Genomic DNA, 25,773 nt, shown 5'->3' on the forward strand with positions numbered 1-25,773 from the left:
ACAGTGCAATACCAACTTTGGCCACATACACTTGACAGCGTTGACAGCCATTATAACCCAGAGGGGCGCTGTTTCACTCATTTGGTTTGATTTTCACAAAAACCAGGAAGACATAAAGATACCGAAATAAGTCAAGGCATCGGATGCCGCAAATATCCACTTCTCTGCTTCTAGTTTCAGCTGCGAATGTATTTTCTGCAAGTAAAAATGCAATGTAAAAAAAAAAAAAAAAGCAGCGCTTACAACACTGCAGTGCTGCTGACAAACACAAGAGGGCAGCACTGCATTAAAGGGGAGTCTTTAAACATGTGGGGTAGTAGATGATGTGGAAGACTGACTCGTTTAAAACAGTTTCTAAATAGATTCTGCATGATTGCTATGAGTGAGGGCCAATAACACAGCACCTTGAGCTTCCGGTCTGTATCTGCACTCAGATAGACAGGAATAGCACGGCACAGCTCGTTTCAGAGTTACCTGTGGGCTGATCGAGGGACAGCAGCTCTGTTTCACAATGCCTTTTCCTTTTCCCACCGGCAGGCGTCGCCCTTGGCCTGTGAGCTGCCCTCGTCTAACCTCTACTGTAAGTGCTGCTGCTCCGTGGTCGTGACCGGACTGCAGATGAGGAGCTGACATTTCAGAGGTCCCCTTGAGATGCGTGATGTATAGAGCTGACTGTAACAGTAGTGTACAGTCTCAGACCCCCTGGTCAGATCAGGTTTAGCAGAGCACTGTCAGACGCTGCTGACACATCCAGGCTGTGCTCTGTAACTCATCTCTAAATGCAAATGCGTATTGGTTTGGTGAAAGTGAAATTCACTGGCGGCGCAGTGACAATCATCAGCCACCTTTGGGTGTGTCAAGTTTACCAAAGACCAGGTGGAGCAGTGTGTTTTGGGGTCTTCAAAATAAATGCCCCAGCCTTCAAGTCAGTGATCACTTTAACGATGGTTGCGGAAGTGTATTTTATTTTGAAAGCAGTAACCGGATGCTCTGTCTTCAACTCAGTTCAATCTCAGCTCTCAGCCATCCTCTTTACTCCGGCGTGTGAAAGCGTGTGCGTGCGTGTCTGTCTGTCTGCGCGTGTGTGTTGTATCGGCGAGTGTGTTAGTGTGCGTGTGTGTGTGTGTGTGTGCTGCTCATGTTAGGAGCGGGGGCCAGCAGCAGTTGTGGCTGCAGCTGAAATCACCAGGCTGAAGTGGGACCGCTCAGATGAGGAGATGGCAGCAGAGTCGACCCGGAGATTCACCAAGAACCTGCTGAAACCGGGGAGCGCGGCGGAGATCCGGCAGACGGCGTGCAACGCAGTCAGACACGCCGCAGTGACGGTGAGTGGACCCGCACGGGTAGTGAAAACATGGAGGTAGCAGAAAAACGCATCACCACCTGTGGGCCCGACGCTCTGACTGCTCCGAGCTCTGCAGGCTGCGGTGGGCTGCGAACTGAATCCACTGAGATAGGACCGTGAATCATCTCCTCCGCTGTGTGGATGGAGCAGACGCGACATTGACATTCATGTTGCATCTTTCCTTGCAGTGGATGTGCACATCAGCACAGTGCAGCAATGCTGTGCAGCCTCTGCCTATTGATCCTGCAGGAGGAGAAGGAGGAGGAGGAGGAGGGGGGGGGGGGGGCGATTCAATAGACTAGAATGAAATGGAAAAGGCTGCTTGTAGGTGCAGGCATCGCCACATTTCTTTTCTACTAGGTGCTGGGAAGAACCAGCGCATTGGCTGATGATGTGGCTATAAAGTGGGAGAGCCTATCATATTCCCATGTGGGTTAGAGTTTTCAGTGTGGCTGGCTGGAGTGAATGAAATGTAGTAAACTGCGTCTCGGTAGTAGGGTAGTGGGCTGCGGCATGACACAGGCAGCGGTGCACATCTGCCCAGCGGTGCACACAAACGCCAGAGAAGATGGAGGGAGCAACAGAGAGAGAGGGGAAAATAGAGAGGTGGTGGTGGTGGTGGTGGGGGGATTCATTCGACCACCGGATCTGATTTATGACTAATTCTATCATCAGGTTATTTTAGGGAAAGGGGTGCCTCAGTGGGTGTGTCACGCCATATAATGTGAAGCTATGATTGACACTACAGGGGAAAAGGGAAATCCAGGAGAATAAAAACAGCCGCACACACACACACACACACACACACAAGGAGAATGATGTGTTTGCATTATGTCGTTTCGATTTATTTAACGGAGGACGAATGATATACCTTTCCTGTGTGTGTGTGTGTGTGTGTGTGTGTGTGTGTGTGTGTGTGCAGGCTATTCTGTATTCACTAGGGATTAGCACAGAGAAAGGTCACTCCACTAGAGTCTCTTTGCGGCTACTCTACATCCCCTTCACCGTGGTGTTAGTGTGTCAGTGGGACAGACACAGAATGGAGACAATAATTGATTGGAATAAAGGGAGGGAACGCTGTGTTACTCACAGCCTCTTCGATTGCGATGCGCGGCAGAAGACAGGATTAAAATGGAAAGAATGGAAAGGATTCAGGAAAACTGTAATGTTCCATGAGCAGCCAGATGTTACTGACAGATGAATGGAACAGAGCACGATACAAAGACCACGAGCCCTAAAAATAAAAGCTTACTTACTGGATGCACTTGTCCTGTCCTAAATGTAGTGCAACAAAGTATAGATTCACTTATTCCCAGATGAAAAAAACGACTGGTGATCATCTTGCGTTGCTTTCATGTGGGACACACAGCGACACAGTAATTCACTGCCTCAGAGGTAGTGCAGCTTTTTTTGGTGTTCAAATTAAGTTCAAACTGCTGATTAGTTACAGAAAGGGTGTCAGAGACATACACGAGATAGATGGAGATTGGTAGGTACAGAACATGAGACAAGGGGTACGTAATGAACCACACTGATCACTAATATTAAACACACACAGCTGTGTTATAAGTCGTCCGCTAGAATGTCTGCCAACATGAAAGCATCAAAGTGCCGATTCATTGGTAATGCGCGACACTGTTTCTGCCCAATAAACCACATGTAAGTGTATTGTTTTTGCATAGAGTTGTTTTTCACACACCACATTTTAAAATGTCACAGCATTTAACACACAGATATGTTATCAGTGATGGGTGGATTAAACATATCCGCTTCAGTTTTAGAGTCTCGCAATTGTCCACGCTGAGTTACTGTCACACTCGCACAGCTTTAACCTTACAGCTCTATTGTTAATGTGATTAGCAGCACCTGAGCTATTTCTGCTGCGACAGTGACATATTAAATATAAAAACATGTCGTGTTTTGAGTTGGGTTGTTCATACATGTGGAAAAAATAACAATTTGGGAAAAGAAGTTACAACACCTGTTGTATTACACAACAAATGCTGCATAGGTGACTGAACATATGATCAGGAGAGCTCTTGGTTCAGCGTTTGTACAGTATATTTAAAATAAAAAGAGTTTAGTAGCTTCAACGCTTTCTGAACAGGGAGAAAAATGTGCCCCTCTGTGACGTTGGTGTGAATTTCTTTTTTCTCTTTCTGTGTAAGTGATGGGAAACACCCAAATTCACAGTTCTTGTTGTGTCTCTGTGTTAAAAACAAGTTCATCTGAAGATTATTTATTTCATTATTTATTTCAAACTTGCAAACAAGCCACATTAAGTGGGTATCTTCCAAAGTTGAAGCATTTCTAGTACAAAATTCCCTTTTCAAACTGTTTTTCACAACAGTTCTGAAACTCAGTCTGAAACCAAAAAGCAGAAAGTACCCCCACCCCCAAGAGTCTGCGAGTTCTATGAGTCTCCCACATATCGACAGCAGCTCTCTTACAGTTTCACATCCTCGCGGTACGAGGATAAGATTCAAGACAATCTGATATTTCCTCTGTTTGTCGTGTACGAGGACCTAGCGCTTCCGTTTGTGCGTGGGCTTTATATTAAGAAAGCGACACTACGTCTGTGTCGGAGCCAAAGTTGAGCTGGTGCGCTGTGTTTGATGTGTTCAGGGACAGTAGAGAGTGTGGGTCAACTGTGTTTTTAAAAGTGCCCAGAGTTTAGTGTTCTAAATTGTTGCTGATTTAAAAACAAAACAAAAATGAAAAAGTGAAAAAATCTTGAGGTCTGATCTGAAGAGTGGATTCGGAGAATTGTTACACCCCTAATCTCTTTATTGCAACGATTAATTTTTATACTAAACAGACTTCAACCGTAAAGGAGGTTTAGCTTTAATACTTTAGCAAGAGAAACCTCTTCTACTGTTCATGTGACAGTTAAAGATTAAGGTCTACCCCTGTGAAATTTACCGGCAACCTTTTGTTTAAAAAAAGTGAGGTTGGATTTACTAAAAGTGAGAACTGAAACCCAACTCTGACTAATGTGCAGATCTACGGCAGTATGTGTAAAAACACCTGCTTGTTTGTTCTTCTCACCTACCAGTGGTAGACATTCTTACATTGTACAAAAGTAAAAACCTCTGACAATAAGACAATAATAAGTCCTAAATATTTACTCTGTGTCAATTTGTGTGTGAATGAAGAAATGTGGAGAGAGATAGAAAATGGGGGGAGCTGGATAGAAGTGTCAACACTGTAAATGTGTCCATAGGCACAGTGTGCATATGCGTGGATGTTTTGTGTGTGTATGTGTGTTAATGCATGGTCTTTGTTGGCAAAAGAAACCAGGTCAGCAGAATCAGACCCCGTGGCACAACACTCAATGAAGCGTGAGCCTCTTTTTCTCTCCCTCTTTTCATAGTAGCTAGTTTTCATTCACTTAACATCATCCGCCTCCCCTCCGCTGACTTTACCCCCACTATTTCTTTTTTTTTTTTATATATATTTGAGTCGCTTCCTCTGTGTATCTCACTGTCCCACTGCTCCGCAGGTTTCTCCAGGTCGGTCAGATCAGTTTCTGAAGCGCGAGTGAATATGCGCGTGTTTCTGTAGCGTACGTGATACCTGGTAATTCTCCGTGGTGCGTGCTGCACTATCCTCTGATGAACTGCTCTGTGAAAGCAATCACTGCTCTGTGACTGCTTCACTGTTTCTCACAGTGGTCAGCCCACCCATCCTAAAATATGCAGGGAGCATGGAAGGATAGATAGATACAAGAATGAAGAATGCAGTGGTGGTTGGGTTTTGGTTTTTTAAAGTGCAGTTTGTGGTTTCTTTTCCATTACATGTTCCTGACTTCTTTCTAATTCTATGAAATAATATATATATTTATATATAATACAGTAGCATGCAACACATTGGCAACACACTCCACTGCATTATACCTTCATTTGCCAGGAAGTGTCTAGTACGACTCTCTGCAAAAGTGAGCAGCATAGCAGCGCAGACACAAGTGTCATTCTTGTAGCGACACTGGCTCCCTGCTGGGGTGCACCACATGTCATACCGTGCCTCGAGGATGCCAGCCACACTAACCACGCAGCCAGAGATTGGGGCCAACATGCCCACCCTGGCATCTTAGAGAGGCTCAGTTTATTTGCCCAGAAGCACGGGGTTGCTTGTTTGCAGTCTCCAGCACTTTTCATTGCTTTAGGCCATATGCATGCTCATGCCTTTCCAGACGGTGTCCAGTTTTTGGTGTTATATCCTGTCTTTCCTTTGGCAGATAAAGCAGCTCTTTGCTCTTGGCATCCTCTATGCCCTTATGGCACTCCTAGTATCTCTCCTGATTGTTTTGGTGCCTAATCCCAGTTTCCCTGAATGCTCCATTTCTTTACTAACCCGTCATAGAGATGACTCTTCAATTCTAAAATGTTATCTGATGTGTATTATTGACCACAATTGAGATTTCAAGGCTCTGCTGTTGATTATTATATCATCTTGCTATGGCCAGCGTCTGCTATATTACTTGTTTTATCACAAGGATATATAATACAATCATAGAAAACCTGAGTCTTATGTTCAAAAGAATGAAGTAATGAATTGATTTCTTTTCTTTAAGTCAACTAATGTATTACTTATCTATCTTCGCATGCCAGCACTATACTGACTAAATGGGTCTTGGTGGTAACTAAAAGCTCATGCACAACATGCGCAAAATCTAAAAAGAAAATCTAATAAATGCAGTGCATTGCAAACTGACTGAGAGTGAAGAAAAGTAAATGTGACTTCTACTTAATGGGTTTAAACATAAAAAAAGTCCTTTGGTCTTGCGGTCCTTTACCAATGTGGCTCACCTCCAGGCTCAGCTGCATGCTACTGTTGTGAATGTCAAACTAATTGCCATAGACTAGTACAGTATGTGTTGTTTGGCATTAGTAACAAAAATTGAGCACACACACACACACAAATGCAACATACAGTCCCATCCAAAAGTATTGGAATGGCAAAGCTAATTTATTTATTTTCTCTCAACACTGAAGACATTTGGGTTGAAAGACAGATGTGAGATGAAAGTTCACAATTACATTTCTTACACATTAAGTAACATGGAACATAGAATGTTTTGTATCATGTGACTCAAGCTGTTCTGCCTCCTCACTTATTACCCTCACCTTTACAATAGTTTTACACGGGACTGTATTTAAAGAAGGTTACACTTTGGTTAGAGTTTAAATTTCCTTCTTGTATTTTTACCCAAGCTTGCACTAAAATAAAGCAGGTGTTAAAGGGGACGTATTATTATGCCTTTTATGTTTTGATGTTACTCAGGCACATTTACTTTTTTTCACTATTTCTTTACAGGACACGTCATTTCTGTGTCTTCTGTGTCTTCTGTGCTCATAATCAGTCTTCTAACTGGGCTTATAACCAGTTCTCTCTATGCGGAGTCTGTTCATACTAAAACAGCACCACTGTCTGGAGCTAAAATGTGTGTCACAGCATTCCACAGACATTTGTTGGTGAGGGGGCACTCCGGGTAGACATGTCCCAGTGATATGTTGCAAGTGTGTTTGGTCGTTGGGAGACACGCTGTCAGTCTGACTCTGCTCTCTCCCCATGACACGTCATGTCGATGGGGGTGGTTGTTCATGACTGCTGACCTTTCCGGCATGTCTGCATGTGTGTGTCTGTGTGGTGCTTGGGTTTGTTCATAACAACCAACCATTTAGACAGCGTAGAAACCCTGCTGCATGTATATGGGGTTGTTAGTGCATCAGATCAGTTGTTTTGATCACAGCTTCACCGCTAGATTGGAACAAGTCTTATCAGTATCACATTAATCAGTCTCTGGCACCACGCAACACCAACAAATATGCCTTTCTCACACAAGTTAGTCAGACTGATAGTGCTGAAAATCAATTGTCCCAGAGGAGAGAATCTGGCTCGATTACCAGTAATTATTGTCCCACCAACATGTCTCTGTTACCATGGCAACGGAGAAAGGTCAATTAGGGCTGGAATTCCAACAGGAAGTACTTCTATCACTCCTCACATATCTCTTCTTTTGCCTTGTTTCGCATATCTTACTTTATCTCATCTTTTGTTTTTTTCTGTTCCCATGCTCTTTCACCTACATCTTACAAAATGTCTCATAATTACAATCCCAGTGAATTGCTAGATAGCTCCTTATGCAGTATTACAATGATCTCTTTTAACTCTTTTAATTGTGTCTATACCTACCACCTCCAACTGCTCCCTCAACACCCACTCCATCTTTTACTCCATGTTTTCTTTTATTTGTCTAATTTGCTTCTTTTTCATAAAGTTATTACTTTTACTAAGATGCCAAGTCTGAACTGCAGACTGTCTTTAGCTGCTGAGTGAGACGAGCACTGACCCTGACATTGCTGTCACATGCGTTGTATTACATATGAACAGGGTAAGGTAGGACAGGGACAGACATGGATCTGGAGCCGGAATCGGTCTTGTAATTGAATTAGACATCACAAGTCTTATCATTTTATGGGTCTAGACCATACAGAGGGGAAAACCAAGGAGAAGTGAGGGAGGATGGGTGAGAAGAGGAAGGAAAAGATTCAGTGTCTCTGTGGAGTTTGCAGTGGAGCTCTACAGCAGATAACGTGTCCTTTTAAACACCCTCTCCTGCGTGCATGAGGATTTCTATGTAGTGTATGTGTGTAATCATATGTTTTTGATGTGCAGTATTTAATGTTGTGGTGACTTATTAGCATTAGCAAGCACATTTTTGAGTGTGCATACATTTATGATATTTACACGTATGATATCAGTGTGCTGTATTCATAAGATCATAATAGCAACTTCTCACATCCCTTAAGGATGGGAAATAGAAATGCGGTGATGTTTTTTTCATTCCCATAGACTTTGATATAAAGCTGCTTGACAAACCAAGACATTTCCTCGCCTGCCAGTTCAATAATTCTCTTACATAAGTTGGGGTTTTGGAAATGATACCGCTGCTGGATTGTATAACCACATAAATAAGACTGTGAGAGAAAAGAGACTCCTCCAGCAAGAACAATCAAGAAATTAGTCTTTGGCTCTTAACACTGCAATGGAAATTTTAAAGTAGGACTAGGAATGATTGTCAGAGTCTATAACAGAAGTGGGCCACCTTGCCTAGAATAAAGACCATATATATATAAATATAAATATGACTAAAAGGTGCAAGTGGAGATGCTTTTTCAAACAGCAAATAAAATACTTTAATGCAGGACTTTTATGTTAATTACAAGGGAAAATGATCTCATTGAAACATTTCCATCTCAGTTAGTTTTGTGTGGCTTTAAACTCTGTATGTGTCAAACCAGTTTGTCGCCCCTTAGACTGGTGTTTGTGCACGCTCTGACTGTGTGGGACAGGATGTCATGCTCACTGTGGCTCCCTCACACCATGCATCTTCTCTCTGAACACCTCATTGTGCAATAGTTCTGAGAGGCTGTGTTGTTCATATCACTTTAGAGGTTTCATCAGCAGGATGACATGTAGTTATTCTCTTCCTCTCTTTAAACGCTGTATTACTCAATTGTTCCATCTGAAGTTTTTTTCTCTTCATGTCTTTGCCTCTGCTTGCCTCACTTCTCACCTGCATCCCTCTGCCTTTTTTACTTTCCCAACTTTGCACAAATTCCCTAGTTGCCTACACTTCCTACTCCCTCATTCTTTCTTCATAATCAGCTGGATTACGTTCACTTGACCCTTCAGTTCTCACTCCTTGTTATTTTGAGTGAATGCTTCTAGTGTCGCCGGTGTGTGTATATACATGCAGACAAGAGAATAGACAAAGGGATTAGAGGAGATGAATAGCTCTTTGACATTTCTACTGACTGGGCTGTGGACGACTCAGCCATGTTTGCCTAATAACAGTAGGACCGTGCACTGCCAGGCCTAAGTGTGTGTCTGTCCCCATGTTCTCAATGACTCATTGAGAAAGGACAGAGAAATTGAAGCGAAGAGAAAAGAGAAAACACATCTGAGCCTGACGCTGTCACCAGTGACACTGTCCCCTGCTGAATTCCCCCTCTGTTTGAACTCTGCGTGATGCTGCACATTGATCTCAGTAGTTTGCATGCCGGGTGTGAGCACAGAAAATGAATTTAGTTCCCCTGACATATGTATAGCTTTGCAGTGTCATACAGCCTGTTGTTTAATTGTATCAGAAGTCTGCATGTAGGTGGTAAAACTGGATAGAAAGATCCTATTTGTCTGTCTGTATGTCAGTGTTTGTGAGGGGTCACGAGAGGTGGAGGAGAGAGAGAGAGGTCCCAGGGGCTCCATGCATTGTGCCAATGTACACTGGTTATGTACAATAGGCTCTTTTGAGAGGCTTCACATCAGTAAACTGCTCCATTCAGACTGAGCTGACCAGGCTTTGCCTCAGTGGAGCTTAACTTTTTTATCTTCTCTTTTCTAAAGCTCTCCATCGAGCTTCCCCATCCTGCACCGTACCTTAATAGACATGACCGTCCACTCGTCCATTCAGGCGCTTTTCTCGACCCAGAGGGAGATTGGGACGGTGGATTGAGGGGAGCACTTTACATACTGGACTAAGAATAGTTCAGTGACTCTGTGAGTGAATTGCAGTGTTGTGTCTCTCCCTCACACTGCATTCCAGAGTAGGAGGCCTGAATATGCTGCTGCCATTACCGTCTGACCCCATGCACTACTGCCCTCGCCTCATCTTGTTCACACACACTCATACACACTGTGTGGCAGTTATACGTGATGTGGACTTTCCCTCATTAACCCTGTTCACTTGCTGGGAAGAATGAAACAGAGTGAATACAGGATTGATCTGATCAACTAACAAATTGGCACAATGTAAAGAAAATGTGTCAGATGCTATCATTTGTGCACATGTCTGTCTGTAAGACTTAAAACAATACCATGTTCCAGTTACATGGGTGAATGCTCCAACTCCTGTCCAACTCTTCCCTGTTAGAGTTGAGCAAGCTGGCTCACACACCAAGAAACCCATCTGATGTCACGACGGAAAATAGAATGGCCAATGTTAATATTTCACCACAGCCAGCCACATCTATACACACATCCTGTACGCAAAGATAAAAGTGTACCCATGAACACGCACATTAGGTCTGCAGTGCTGGTGCCCCTTTTTAGAAATAGGACAGATAAACTTTACTTACAGATAATGTGACATTGCCCGAGAGTACATAGCTGGCATAAGTGAAAGCATGAGATAAAAGGCTATTAAAAGCCTATCAATTCAAGATACAGTTTATGTAAAGGCTGCACAAACCAGCAACATCTACCCAAATTCAAACAACCAATCAACAAACAGCACAGTATCTTTAAAAGCTAAATTTGACACCTGGAAAATATTACACAAGTTTGCTTTCTTGCTGACACCATGATGACATGTCAGTAATTCAACTGATAGACTGAAAACGCAGCGACAGCGAGCTTTAAATGTATCATGCAGATATTTCAGGTTCAGTCCTAACTTATCTCTTTCTGAGTAACTGAGGCTCTTGGGGTTGAAAAGTTGAACTAGATACCAGTCCTACTCATTGCTATTCCTTCACCTTGATATACTGTAAAGAGCTATCTGGTTGATGTGTCCCACTGGAAACACAGTGCAGAACCATAAGAGAAAACAACACAGAGATACATTATTGTCTGTCATGCTTGTGGACGCCATTATAGCAGGAGCATTAGTAGGATTTTAGTTTTATTTTTTCTGTTTTGGATTAAAAGCTGGCTCACTGTATGCATATGTCCAGGACTCTATCTTTTTGTGCGTGTATGCATAAATTTTGCTTCCCTTAAATGTCAGCCAAAGAGCTGAAAGCAGATCTGCAAAAGAAATAAAAGATGAAAACACCGTGGGGCAGAGGGTGAAACAGAGGAGGGATTTTGAGTCTTCAAGCGGGGGAGAGAAATTGGGGAAGGACGAAGGGAAGGGGGAATAGAAATAAAGGTAAGGGAGGATAATACATATGAAAACGCAGGAGGAAAAGTCTTCAGAACAGCTGTGTCCTCAGTCTAAACTGGGACCTTAGGGAGAAGGAGCATTGCTGAGTGGGCGTCTGGCAGATAGTTAGTGCTGGTACAGAGGTTAGACAAAGGTTGCATGTAGGCTTTGTGTAGATGTCATAAGTAGGCGTTACGACTGAATGATTTATTGCCAACTAAGCATTCAAGTGGGCTTTTTCATTACTGTGAAGGTTTAGGGGGAGTTGCCATAAAGTCTCATGGCTTATTTTTCACTGATCTGCCAGCAATGAAGCTGATATGACTGTTCATAAAGTCCATAACCGTTGTAGTTTATAACTAGGATATCCATTGTGCTGGTATGCATTTCTGGCATGACTGCCAAAAAGTAAACATTGGCTTGATCCTGATTTAGGATGAATATTGCAGGTTCAGTGTGAGGACACATTTTTCAAGGTAACAGAGTTACAGGAAACAGAAATCATTAGCGGTAACTGCTTAGGGCACGGTTTCACAGAGTCAGTGGCCCAGACATGCAATGGAAGTAGAGTAGAGTTTTGGGTATTTCAGAGTTTTCTTTTTTAGTTTTTCAGAGTTATTTCAGAGCAGAAGAAGTCAATGAACCGTCTTAATGTTTGGAGACTTTCTTACCTGGGCAGGAAACCAGACAGCTAACAGCTGTGTAAATGGACCTGATAAGATGACGGAGAGACAGCTGAGAGATGGCAGCGCCTGAGAGAGGGATCAGGACTACTGTACCGGACTGGTATTTATTATGTTGCTGTACTGCTTCTTCCAGTACGATCAGGTTTTGATGAACAGATTCATATTTGCCAAACCTTTACTTGAGACAGTGAAGGGACTTTTTCTGTTTCAAATTAATGTTCTTGCTATTGAACAATATGGAAAATCACAATTAAAGGAGCAGTCTTTTACTCTGCTTGCTGCTATTACCTAAAACTGTCCATGTGGCATGAGCTGTGTTTCTCATTTGAGCTGTCAATAGTGCAAGAATATCCCTCTGAATATCTGTGCCAAGAAAGGCTTTACTATCTTATGCACAAAGATGAGTATTATTAGAAATATTTATTGCAGAGTGTGTAAGAAGCTGGTGACCTCAGCTGTGATGCTTGACTGCTGAGGGCCGAGATGGGACGGTGGGGGGGAGGGGGAGGAGGGGAGGGAGGGGAGAACAGCCGGGAGACGTAGAGAGATGCCACATGAGTGAATTAATGAGGCACTGTGACAGTAGCCGTGTCTCTCTGCTGTGCAGCCGCTGCATAAAGTTAGTCTGCTTTTAACAATTCACAGGGCAGATTTTTCTCTCATGATGCCTGTTCATGAACACGTGAGCCGGTGAGGAAATGTTAAAACAAAACAGGTGAAGCAAAACTTGTTATCGTTGGTGTTGTTGCCTTCATTAAATCCAAACCAAATGGAGCTTTTTTTCAGTGTATTCAATTCAGCCTATCTATTGTTTTTTAAATACATTTTATATGACTGTTCTTAGTAAAGAACAATTAAGGAATTTATTAAGCAATTTTATTTTTTTTTACCAAAGATACTTGTTTGATAGTTTGATTTGTTTAAAATATTTAATATTTAGGCAGTGACACCCTGACTATGCTTGTATTGGCCAACCAACTCATTAGTTGCCAGTTATTTAATAATTCTTAATAGAGCAAATGGCTGTTGGTTAGTTTAATATATAAAAATAATCATATTCTATGAGCTTTTAATATAACTTATATACATAAATTTGAATTTGGAACTTAAGTAGTAACTCAAGCTCTCAGACAATGTTACATGGTACAATGTTTTCCTCTAATTTTAAATTCAGTAAAAGTATGATTTGACCTGAAGAGAAAATACTTAAGTACTGGAGAAGTATCTTGAATTTGTAAATATACTTATTTAATATACTATGTTTCACCTTTGGATATAACTGAAATAAAGAAAACTTCCACTAATCCCATAAAAACTATAAAAAAAATCATTTTTTATCAAATGAAACAGGCTCTAATATGCCGGTCTGTTCAAAAGCCACAGATATTTAGTTTTATTTCCATGAACTACGTCTTGTGCTGTTTTTCTGTTTGTCTCCTGTGGCTGGTTGGCAGAAGTGTAAAGAAAAGACTTCAGCGAGTCTCTGGAAGGTATAGGTAAGACAGATGAACAGGAGAAAAGGTGGGGTTTATTCACTATTTTGGGGGAGCTGACGGAAGGAGGTGAGTCCAAGGAGAATGAATGGAAATTTTTAACAAGGCCCCCCCTTTCCTGGCAATGGTTTGTCACCAACTTCCCCCCCTCTCATATTCTCCACCTAATCTCCCCTCTTTTACTCCCTCCCCCAACATCCCTCCTGCCTCAGGACTTTAGTTCTCATTTAAAGACATTTTAATAGCTTCCTTTTCTAAACAAACCAGCTGCCAGTGGAGCAGATAGTATCTCTGGCACAGAGCGCCGCCTGCAGGTTACTCATTAAAGACATGGCAGTGGCTGCAACTGCTGAACGGGAGGTGTTTAGACGCTCCGTCATCGTCAGCGCAGCCTGCTGTGTTGAGTTCTCAGCACTAGGTGGCATTGGCATTGTGCTCTAGTTCTGAACCATAGTTCTTCCAGTTACATCTCTGACAGACGTTTCACACGTCCTGTCTTAAGGTTCACAGCATGCTCTTGTTACAGTAGAGGTGCAGGAGTTCATCTTGTTAAATCATGATTTAGTTTCACAACCATGATGTATGGGACACATAAAAAATGTTTTGCAGTTTGTATTAGAAGAGGATTTCACTGCATAAAACCAAGTATTTCTAATTTTCTACTCATGTTGCTTGAGTGAATAGGCTACAGCAAGTCTAACATGCATGTGATAGAGACACGTGACAAGTGTAACAAAGACCAACCACAACAAAATTGAGACCAAAAGTAGCCCCCCCCCCCCCCCCATAACAAAGACACATATTAATAGTGACATCATGTCATATTGGCTCGATAAAGCTCAAAGATTGAAGCGTGCAACAATCATAGGCTACAGTGAACGTTGGTGTACCATGTTTTTTTGTTTTTTGTTTTTTTTTTTTAGGTGCTCAGCAGCTACAGTTTTGCCTGTCTTCCTGTTTGTGCAGGAGCATTTCTGCTAGGGTGTTGTAACCGCAGGTTGAGGTTTTACTGAGAACTATACATCAGGATGACAATTAACATCGCCAGAAACACAACAGCATTAGACACAGTAGTCTCTGTAAATACGGAGAGACAGCTTGAGCTGCAAACGTGTTGCACTTCACTCCATGAGTCTTCTGAACAACACACTGGTCATTTGAGTAAAAAAAAAAAACAAAACTTGGGTTATCAGCAGTTGAATTCCTAAGAAATGTATTCCAGATTTACTTTCTCTGAACATTTGTAGCATTCACTCTTCCCCTCTGACTGTAGTTTCTTTTTCTGCAGCTGCTCAGTTGCTTGAAATCCTGTTTTCCCATCTGTCCAGCAAGTCTCTGTATGTGTGCATGCTGTGTGAGAAGAGGGGGGGTAGTGCAGCCAAAAACAGGTTGACCCTATGTCCCTGTTGTTGTTCTGCGAGTGCCAGGGGCCAAGCAGTATTTTGCTGAGAACCCAGCATCCTTGAGTGGCAGTATCCTTCCTGTTGTGGTCACCATGGGAACAGGAGAGTGTTTTCCCAAGTAAACTTAGTGGAGCTCTGCTCCACATCAAACACCGCAGCCATGAGTCAGCCTCCAACTCTACAGGGAACCTAAGTATAGCAAAGCTAACTGCTTACAAGGCAGTGTGCAGCACTTTAATGGATTGTGGTTTCCTACTTGGTCTAGTTGGCTGAGGTATTTAAAGTCAGTAACTTATGACTTGTGTTTGTCTTTCGTCCAAATAATCTATCTGTATATGCAGCTTCCACACACACACATGCATCTAACTATTGCAAATGTAGTGCGCTTGACTGTTACTTTCTTAGTTTCGGTAGTGTTTAGCAGAGCAACAGCTCTGAAAGACAGAGAGATTACTGAGGCTGTGCAGCTGGAAAACATTAACTCCACAAAGGATGGCGGCACACTGCCTTGTACAACCCTAGTGATGTCATCTTTTGCAGAAGTTCAGACTCACACAAAACGTAACCCCCGTCGTACACAAGAATACAGATGTGAGAATTTGTAAAGACACAGTGTAGGTGCACAGCAAGGGTACACACACACACACACACACACACACATGCACACATAATGTATGCAAATGTTTGTGGCAGTTTTTGTGGTTTTCTGGTAGCTTTCCTAAAATATAGCATTTTATTAGTATCTATGTGTGTATTAATTATGATAATAGAGGCTGAAATAAATTACATTTCCGCTCATAATGTTTAATTTGCGAACACAAATGCTTCATTAGAATAACTTGTAAGTACTATAAATTCTTTAAAACCTTTGTTCAAGCCATTTTCCAACCTAGTGTTTGACAGGTCAGCTGAACATTCAGTTTATATTTAATGTCCACACTACATATAATTTTCTTGTTATTATTCTTGAAGTCACAGTCAAAGGTCGAAAGTACTTACCAGTCGTGCAACAATCAGCATCATTTCACTCTGGGAGCCCTTCAGTAACCAGACAGATTATATATTGTGAGTTAATGTGAGTTATAGATTATTTATTGAAAATAAATGAGAACTTGTGGGAGGGGAGGTCGTATAGTCCAGACCAGATTTTCCTGTGCGATGTGTGTGGTGGTACAGATGTGTGGGGGTTTTGTCTGGGGATGTGAAACTATCCTTGTAGAGTCTTGTTTTCCCATTTTATTGTGTAATTTATTTATTGTCCTGAACAACCCTAACACGAGCGTCCATGTCCTGGGAGCTGAGCTGCTTTAAACTGTGTCATCTCAGCGGCTGCGTCGGCTTCCTCATTCCCTCCCATGAAAGTACGAGGTCCTCATCACTTATTCAACTGCTTTCATTGTTAAAGGTGGTGAAGTGAAACAAATGACAGAGGAGATTGTAATTACTGCAGGTTCTCTGCACAGTGTTTCCTTTCAGGAATTGTGCAAAGACGTTTGAGCCCATAATATATGATATGGAAATGAATTAAAACTAGCACAAATGCCATCTCAGCATCTATGAATCATTTTAAATAATGTTATGTATGGATCAATTGAGGAGGTCTGAAAAGCACCAGTTAATGGAAACACCCAGTGATTAGTTTCAAATTTCACAAATGTCTGGATGGGAGCATATTGTACACGCAACAGGCAAAGTAGTGGTATAAACTGTGTTTGGAAACAGTGAGAAGGCAGTGTGTAACATGGGGACTTTGCTGGCAACTTGAGAGCTTGTCTGTGTGGGCAAATTGCATGACAGGACCATTGTGGAGGCCTGGCATACAAACAAAGCCAATCTCTGTAGTATCTGTGTGTTTTAGCTGCTGCTATTAGGCATGTGGCACTGAAGAGCCTTTGGTGAGAGGCAGTGGTTTTGGAACGGGGTGGGGGGCATTGGTGGGGAGGAGGGTGATGATAGTGGGTGTGGTTCACCCTACTTTTTACATTGTGCTGGACGCACACACTGTCATCTCCTACTGAGCGGGGCACATTAATATTTGCGCACTGTGTGGGAGAGGAATTGCGATTCCGTACGTGCACACGCTTTTGTGTGTCTTCCTGCGTGTTGTGCTGTTTATATTTAGCTATGTAAAGCATTATAATAATGTGCATTCATGTGGGTGGTGGGTGGGATTATCTGTCAGAGTGACATGGACACTAATGACCTTAATCATGACCTAACGGCATCACCATGGCTACCTCCTACACTCTGCAGGGAGCACAGCGTATGCAAATGCCTAGGCCCATACATTACTGTATGTGTCACTAAATGATGGATCTGCTCATGACCGTTGGAAATAATAATAAAACTTGTAAAATAATCCCATAATTGACCTTAGGTGAGATAACGTGCTGTTTTACTCCAGTGAATAAAAGGTCTCTCCCCTCATTGCTTTTACATCTTTAGATGTATTTGTGTTGTGTAATGTGTTGTATCACCTTTTAATGAAATAATTTGTTCCTTTATTTTTCACTAAATGAATGTCTGAAACACCCACAACATTCATAATCATAAACCCTAAATTTATGGTCTTTAGAGTGTCTAGTGTCTTTTTATATGTCTTGCATCAGTGGTACGTGTCACGTCTTATGTAACAGTGTAAACTCACCGTGTTAAAGTCAATGAAAAAACTTCTAACTTCATTTTTTCTAACTTGTTATGTGAGTGTCTGAAGTTTATTTCACTTCCTGTATTGTGTCTTCCTGATAATTCTAAAAAGAATTGTTCCATTAAAGACACATAATAGCTTAAAGGAGAAGTTTGAGTGTCAGTTGTCTTAGTTGTCGCAGTCGGCTGCTCTTTCCGCTCGACCTAAATCAAATTAGTGTCTTTCTTTCTGTACTCGATAAAGATGGCAAAGAACAATAAACCAAAAAAAAAAATCTTCTCACTAACCTTTGGATGACAGAAGTAGAGTTACATCCATTTATTTCTAACATGCCTGTTTTTGACGACTATGGGTTCAACAAGTGCAACTGGCAGGGAAACTGAAAGAGAAATTTATATTGAGTAGAATTTCAAATTGCTGCAAACATGTGAGAACCATCTTGTTCTCAGTATACCCTTCTTTTTTCTTCTCCTCTGCCACACACAGTGAAAATGGAACATGGTGAGTGAACCAGGACCAGATGTTATGAAATGGGAAAAATTTAGAGTGGTAAAAGTGACTGTCGTTGGCAATCATAGAAATGAAAGTGATGTCATAGATTTTTTTTTTCCTTCAATGTTTTCTGAACCAAAGTCTGTTTCAGGAGGGATTTCACGCTAACTCTACAGCGTTAAAACTCCACACGCACGCTTCATTGGTAAATCCGCCCATCATCCACTTTCGGTTCAATAGTCTGTCCCACCACTCCCTGAGACTCTCTCTAGAGCCTCTCCACTCTGGAACATTAATCAGAATTTACCGCAGCAGACATATGCATATAAATAAAAAGCACAGATTACGATCTCCTTTTTCTTTCTTTACAAAAGCAACAGTTTATTTTACCCAATCAGCCTGAGTGTGGGATAGCGTGTCTGAGCTTTAGGTCCTGTCTTCGGCGTGCAAACCGCAGATGCACAAACACAGCCAGCAGAACTCTGACTTGAAAGGACTGGAGTGATTGAATGGAGAAGGAGAGGAGTGCCGCAAAATGAAAATCAGAACATTTATGTAGGTTTGTGTGTGTGTGTGTGTGTGTCCAGCTGGTTCTGGTCAGCTGACAGTTCCTGGAGACTGTGATTTGTTGGGGGTGCTGGGCTGGGCTGAACCATCCACTGGTGTAGTCAGTGTGTGTATTAGAGGAAGAGAGAGAGAGAGATGTAAGGCTGCCAGTGTGTAAACCCAGCAACAGCAACATTAGGGGCTGGAGACTGGAGCAGAGCAGTGCAGTGAAGACAGAGAAAGCTTGTGAAGCAGGAGTGGAAGAAGAGAAGCTGGACGGGAAGGTGAGGTGAGGTGAGGCAGAACAGTGAGGGTGGGATGGAACATCAGCTTTCCCACTGGGCCTGAACAGAGCACAGCACCACTGGCTGGACCAGGGGCTGGCTGGACTGAGCTGTGTCATCAGGGCACACAGTTGTACTCAGGTTGGCAGGGAGAAACAAGGAACCTCAATTCACGCAGAGCCTTTACTGCTGCACGGGATCAGGCTGGACTGGGACTCCTCAGCGGTGGATTATGGGTTGTTCGGCCAGTGTGGTCCTGCTCCTGCGCTCAGTGGGCGGGGCAGACTGTGGTCACATGTGTTCTCGACAGGACCAGATGTCAGTGGATGCTGCCACACCCACTCTGGAAGGTTACACCACTACCACCTCACCTTTGACCATCATAGTAATGGTAACCAGCCCTACCGTGCCTCCGACCACCTCCTCCAGTGCATGTGTGCTGGCATGGCATCTTATTCTGATGTGCTCTAGTGTTTATTTCTGTGCATTTTAATTTGTAATGATGGAGTTATGTCTGAAACCAGAAGGAAAAGTACTTATGCAGTTTTTCTATTTGGAAACTAATTTTAACCTTGTGTATGAACTTACTTCCGTCTTTTTTTCATTTCTCTGCGTTTTGACTTTCATTGCCCAACTTTCTCTCTCTGTCTTTGAGGTAATGCATGGTCAGTGATTGAGGCCTTGTTGTTTCCCTTCACAGCTGAGAGGCAGAAAGACGGAAGTGGAGGGAGGAGAATAGAGGGGGTTGGCGGGGGTGAGACATGAGGAATCTAGTTTCTGTGGGAAAAATCTGCTTTCTCTGCATATGGCCTACAGAGAACATGTTATAAATAGCTATTCCAGCTGAACTATGAATATGAAGGGGGATAAGAGTTGTTTAACTCTGTGAATGAATGATTGAATGAAAGTGACAGGATGAAGAAGTTGATGAATAATTTTTCAGTACTTAGCTGCATGCCAGCCATCTGTTTGGTATCTGTATCTAATAGTGTTTATTCCCCAGAAAGACCCTGCTTTCTGTAAGCCCAGTGGAAAAAATGTACAAGTTTTGGCGGGGTGGGATCACCCCTTCAGTTTCCCCTTTCTTTCTTTCTTTCTTTCTTTTCCCCCTGTGAACCTCCTGTCTCCTCTGCTGCCCCCGTTCTGGTCTTTGTGGTAAAATACAGTCATAATAGTTTGTGCTGCAAAAGCATGTTTACCTTGAGTTTCTTGGTACTCTAATTTTAAAAGCATCAGTTGATCTATTTAGGCCAGACACTGCCCAAAACTAGTGCATTACCCTGTTTTTTTTTTTGGTTTTTTTTTGCTTTTTTGCAACATGCAATATTTCCTCTTCACAGTAAGACAGTGGGCACCACCTACCAGCATGCAAAGGCTTGAACCTCAGAGAAACTTTTACATTTCCCAAATGCCATTTGGGAGAAGCTGCTTGTCTCAAATTAGACAATGCTCCTTTCTAATGACAACAGGTTTCTCCTGCACTCTTTCATGCTCAGATGTGTGATTCACAAAGTTTCAAAAGGTTTTTGACATGCTGTTTCATCATTCAGACACTGATGTAGTGAGTCAAGTTGCTCGATAATAACACAACCAAAGGAGAAGTACAACTGTGAGTCATTTAAATGAAAATCCTGTCAGAGGATAAATAGCAACAGTGAAAGCCCGACTGTGGAACTCCGGGGAACTCCAAAGGTTAAATAAAGATAACATAAAGATCTACTTATAGATACAAACACATAACAGTATTAACTCACCTGTATTTTTACATACTGTTTGGGCTGTTTGAATTGACTCATCAATACCATGACATGTTTGTGATCATCAAAAAATGAACTTGGTCCACAGTTCTTCAACACTGGTCAGAGAGTTACTTCACAGTAGATAAACCGTCTTCGGTTCAAGAACTTTGAGGATTTTGTGCTGTGAAAATGAGAAGGAACTAGGGGCTTCGATGTGACCGACGACGCTCTAACGCATGCTGTGGACGTGGTTGTTTACTGGCTGTCAGATGCACAGTACGCCCTCATTACTTCCCCACATCTCTTCCCTCCAAGCTTGATACTCTGTCTGCCCGCTGTCACCCTGACATGGTCAAGGAAAAAATGCAAATCCTCCAGTCTGCCTCTGGCCCCTGTGATTCCTCGTTCATCTTGATCTTTCATTTTCTTGAGTGGCGTTTGATAACGTGTGACCGGTTGCTTTATTAGCTGTTGACAGGATTTGTGAATTTATTCATCCACTGTGGGTCAAGTTTTTTATTTATTTGTTTTTGTGCTAAGCAAAATGACCTTCGCACAGCCGAACATACTTTCAACACGTCAGATTACTCCTACAAGAAGGAGTGAACACTGGTCCTCGTCAGATGAGTGACTTCTGTTATACGTATGAATCTCTATTAGTCCCACCATGTCTCTCCCCAGACCCTGTGTTGCTTTAATGATGTAAAGCAGATGGCTTCTGTCTGGTTTCTTCTCCTCTCTGCTGTCTAAGCCGTCTCCCTCTTTCTCTCTCTTTCTTACTTCCTATTAATCTTCTTCCCTCCCTGTTTTTGCCACGCTTTCTTCACATTGCAGCCTTGACAGAATGATAATCTCCTAAATGTGTGCTTGAATGACACAGACCAACTTGTGTTCATGATGAACCCTATGATCTCTCTCCATCTTTGTCTTTTTTCTTTTTTTTTTTTTTTTGGCTGTTAAATATCTCAAACTAGGTTTTTTTTTTATTCTTCTTCCTTCTTCTGGCTAATTCGGATAATCCATCCTCCTCTCCCTTTATCTCGCTCCCTTGTTCCCAGTTATGCTGGAGGAAAGCCACCCTGCGAGGCACCAATCTAGTGCTCTATTTGAGCCCTCCACACAGCTGTAGTTTACCAACATCAACACCCGCTCTGCCTCACCCCTGCTAAGAGGGAGGGAGAGGAAGACTGGAGGAGAGATGTTAAAAGGGACGTCTATTGGGGTGAGAACAAGGGAGCAGGGCAGAGGTAGCCAGAGAATCAAAGGGGGGAGAAAATAAAGCAGAGAGCTGCTGAGGGAGAGAGTGAATGGAGGGATGGAGCCAGCTGAGGCAGCTGGTGCAGAACAGAGGAAGGATGGAGGGAGGAACAGAGTGAAAGAAGAAGGGGCGAGGTTGAGCTCCTGCACGTTGCTGCAGACGTTAAGTACACTCGTAGAAGTGCTGCACCAAGAGCATGATTAGGATTCACTGTTTCAAATGCAAAACATCCAAGATGTTTTCACAGGTCTTCAATTAGGAAAAAGAGATTAAGATTAATGCTTCACTTAAAGAAGTGTCTGGTGTTTCACTTTCTGTTTAACATTACAGTACAGTCATAAGAAATAGAGCAGTGTAATCTCTGTCCTCATAGCGAGATGGAGGACAGATCTATGCGTGAGACCCTCGCATTTCACACGTTTGTATGTGACGTCATTTTCCTTACGCTCGCAACAGTTTTTACACCTCAGCTTTAAGACTGACTGTTACCTCTCATGACTTGGCCCAAGCCAGCAGCCATTAACCGACTTCGCATGTCTCATACTACAGCATTCAGTGAGACACATGGCAGGAGAGGAAAAGGAGCCATGACGTGCATGAGAATTGCGTGACCAAAAGTAAAAATAAATAAAGAACATCGATCTACACTACGCTAACAGCGCTTGTGGTATTTAGCCATGTTAGATTTGGTTTTATTTGCTTAGGTTTTGAAATATTTTCCTGACATTATTCCCTCTGCCCAGTGAATATGAACGCTTTTTTTTTGAAAGCATTGAAAAATCACATTAAAAAAATGAACAGCAATGCGACTTTCCAGAACTATGTTCCATATTCGGTGGAACCAAGTTTTTTTTTTCAAGAACTTCTTTCTGCCAAAGAAATAGTCCCTATAAATAAACAGTTGACAGCGTCCTCATTTCACTGCGGATAGTCTACAGAGCACGCTGTTTCTGGAAAGAGATGCTAGTGTCGTTTTCTTTGCATCTTGCATTTTTGTTAGGCTTTTTTTGCAGTGCTCCCAAAAAGCTATAGTGCCACCTTATGTAATGCATTAACAACAGGTATTCCAGTTTGTTGTGTCATCACAAGCTGTTTCCTCTTTATACATCTCTGTTCTGCTATGTGGTTTAATCTAGGGAAATGAGTGAGGTGCAAACATGCAGTACATACAAATGTCACTGTGTATTTGTGTTATGCTACACTAATTTATTTCAGGGGAAACATGCATTAGTGAATACATATGCATTTTCATTTACCCTTTCTTTTCTTTTTTGTATGAGCGCAGTGGCTTCTAGACAGCCTCATGTAAGGACAGACTAGCTTTGGAACAGGAAGTATATCTAGAATAGTTTGCTGGTTCCTATTTGTGTGTATGTTTGTGCATATGTGCACGTTGACAGTGTGGAGAGAAGATAAGATGCTGAGAGTTTGATTGTGTCTGTGTCAGCACACGATAGTGTTTAACTGTGAGGAGGACTCATCGTCTGTCGTGTGCGTCCGTGAGGCTAAAAATTGATTTTCTATGAGCTGTTACCTGACGTTGTGATGCTGACGGAAAATGAAAGACATCAGGCACTTGACTGCTTGGTTTCTTGTTTCCCGGGGACTTTGTCACTGTCTTTTTGTCACACGTTGAGTGTGTGTGTGTGTGTGGTGTGTGTGTGTGTGTGTGTGTGTGTGTGTGGTGTGTGTGTGTGTGTGTGTGTGTGTGTGTGGGGGTGTGTGTTGGCCATCAAACATCAACTTCCTCTACATCCACGTGTGCTGACACAAACTCATAACCCCACTCAGTGTTAGTTCTGCTTCTCATAGAGCACATGCCTGCGATGTGCGGTTTATTAATCTAACTTTTGCACAGTACCGTAACTTGTGTACCTACTTTTGCCGGCATGAGCTTCAGGAGTAAAATCACCTTCAGGAAGAAAATAAAGAGCAAACGAGTGCGATCAGATTTCAACCGGCTGAGTATTGTATGTATTTGAACATTTCTTTCTGTTTTTGCTACTTCTTACACTGACAAACGGCATCCATGCTTCATTACATAGCTATAGTGTACTATCACTCTCTATGCTGCCGATCATAGTCATCATTGTGATGTATATATCTTGATTTGACACCGCATTGGGCTGATTATACTGTATTGTTGTTTTTTTTTTTTATGACTGATTGCTTTATTTCCTCCTTCCTCTGTGACCGAATGAGCCAGCCGACAACACTTTGAGAGCGATTAAATAACGTGTGTATTGACACACACACAACAGAGCTATGGCTACATTACCGTGTCTGATAGATGTCATCTCGTGAGGGAAACTTTTACGATGTCATGTGTGTCAGTACAGTCAAAAACGTACATAGAAAACCTCACCACTTATCTTCGCGAGTGCCTGTTGTGAGTCTGTGTGCTGGTGTAAGATTCTTATTGTGGTATCATCACTATGAGAGTATAAATACATGGCATGGGCAGCACTGAGCCAGAAGGGTGTATAGGGACATAGATCACCTTTTAATATGTTACAGTACATTCATGCCTTCTTTTCCCAATGTTCTGTCTTGGTGGTGTGCCAGGAGGCCTGTTTTGACTGTTAAGAGAGCTGTGGTGGGTAAAAACCCCAGGCAGCTCTGCATGCATGTGAACCAGCCAGCCAGAGATACTTCTTCCGTCTCTACCTGACCACAGCCTGCTCTGGCTCTCACTTCGCTGCTGTTGCTGCTCTGTTGCTTTTCTCTGAATGACAGTAGTTATTTACCCATGTCCTCTGTCTTTAAAACACATATTTAAAAAAACGTTGTGTTGTGTTTGGCCGATCTCCTTGGAAAGTTGTTTGGGTTATGGGTTTATGTGCATCATAATTTTAATACTTGTAGTGTGCTGGTACAATGGATTTGATGGACAATGTGAAAATAAGCCTAGAAGCATCTCTGTAGCAGCTTGTGCATGTGGAGTGTTCACATTCAAGCTTAGAGAAGTCAGCATAGGCTGGTCTGCGTGCTCACTGCTTTACTAACATGAAATTCTCCCTGTATCTGTTTTTTACATGGCTGGTTAAATGGATCTGTCTCAGCTGATTTGAAACTTGAACTCTCTAAAGCTTCACTTTAGCTGTGGTGCTACTTCCTCTATGATTCTTTTAGTCCGTAATGATGTCATGGTAAAATACAGGAAATGTCATGGTCACAACTACTTTTCACACTCCAGCATGGTTAGATTAGAACATTGGCATAGCCACGGCTAATTTACCACGACTGTTTCCATCTTCAGCTCTATATGTTTTTACGATGATCTGTCATAGAGACAGGAACATCTTTATGCTCCAGTCATAAAGATTAGACAGTGTACAATGATGAGCCACAACAATAATACCAACTGGTAGTGTTAATGTTGTGGTGGACAGGGGTCAGGAATTGAATGTGTAATTTAACAGCTCATCACACACTGGTCACCGACTGTAACATAAAATAAATACAGCTTTCAGTAGAGATGTGATGACTATACCTTAGATGCAATTGTATCACATCATATTGTATTGAGGTTTGATATCTAGCTAAACAACTGAAATTTGATGTTGAAATGTCTTTCTGTTTCCATTTATAGCAAGAGAAACCTAAGCTGATCGACCCACTTGACTATGAGGCCGTCATATCTGAACTGAGTGACGAGTTGAAGGAGGACCCCCTCAAAGACTTGATCCTATTCCCTGAAAATGATTTCTCGGTAAGTGTTTGTAAGTGTGTTTGCGTGGTTCCCGTTTGATGGTTCGTCAGGCAGTGAGGTCATAACAAGATCGTGGAATGTCAGTGGATTTTCCCCTAGATAATCTGCAGAAAGTTCGCTGTTCTTTGTTAAATTGTAGAAGCATTTGTTTTGATAAATTGATCGATGGTTAGGTTTAATGAATTGTAGAAGTTACCACTGCTTGGAGTATTCTTTTAGACAGTTGTTAGCTTTTTCATA

General features: G+C 42.2%; 1 protein-coding gene across 4 annotated transcripts in view; it reads left to right on the forward strand.

Annotated features, from left to right (window-relative positions):
- The first annotated feature begins 1,046 nt into the window (after positions 1–1,046).
- The window catches only part of dock10 (dedicator of cytokinesis 10), a 57,153-nt gene continuing 32,426 nt past the window's right edge, over positions 1,047–25,773 (forward strand). The window contains exons 1-2 of one of the 4 annotated variants that reach the window (XM_026366027.1): positions 1,047–1,325; positions 25,414–25,533. In XM_026366027.1, coding sequence (XP_026221812.1) covers positions 1,218–1,325; positions 25,414–25,533 — 228 coding nt within the window. In that variant the 5' untranslated portion in view covers positions 1,047–1,217. Of the gene's footprint in view, positions 1,326–18,734; positions 19,216–23,603; positions 23,792–25,413; positions 25,534–25,773 lie in introns of those variants that run through there. The other 3 variants (XM_026366018.1, XM_026366011.1, XM_026366037.1) reach the window with 3 other exon arrangements.

Source organism: Anabas testudineus, chromosome 13, assembly GCF_900324465.2.
Source record: "Anabas testudineus chromosome 13, fAnaTes1.2, whole genome shotgun sequence".
Lineage (NCBI taxonomy): Eukaryota > Metazoa > Chordata > Actinopteri > Anabantiformes > Anabantidae > Anabas > Anabas testudineus.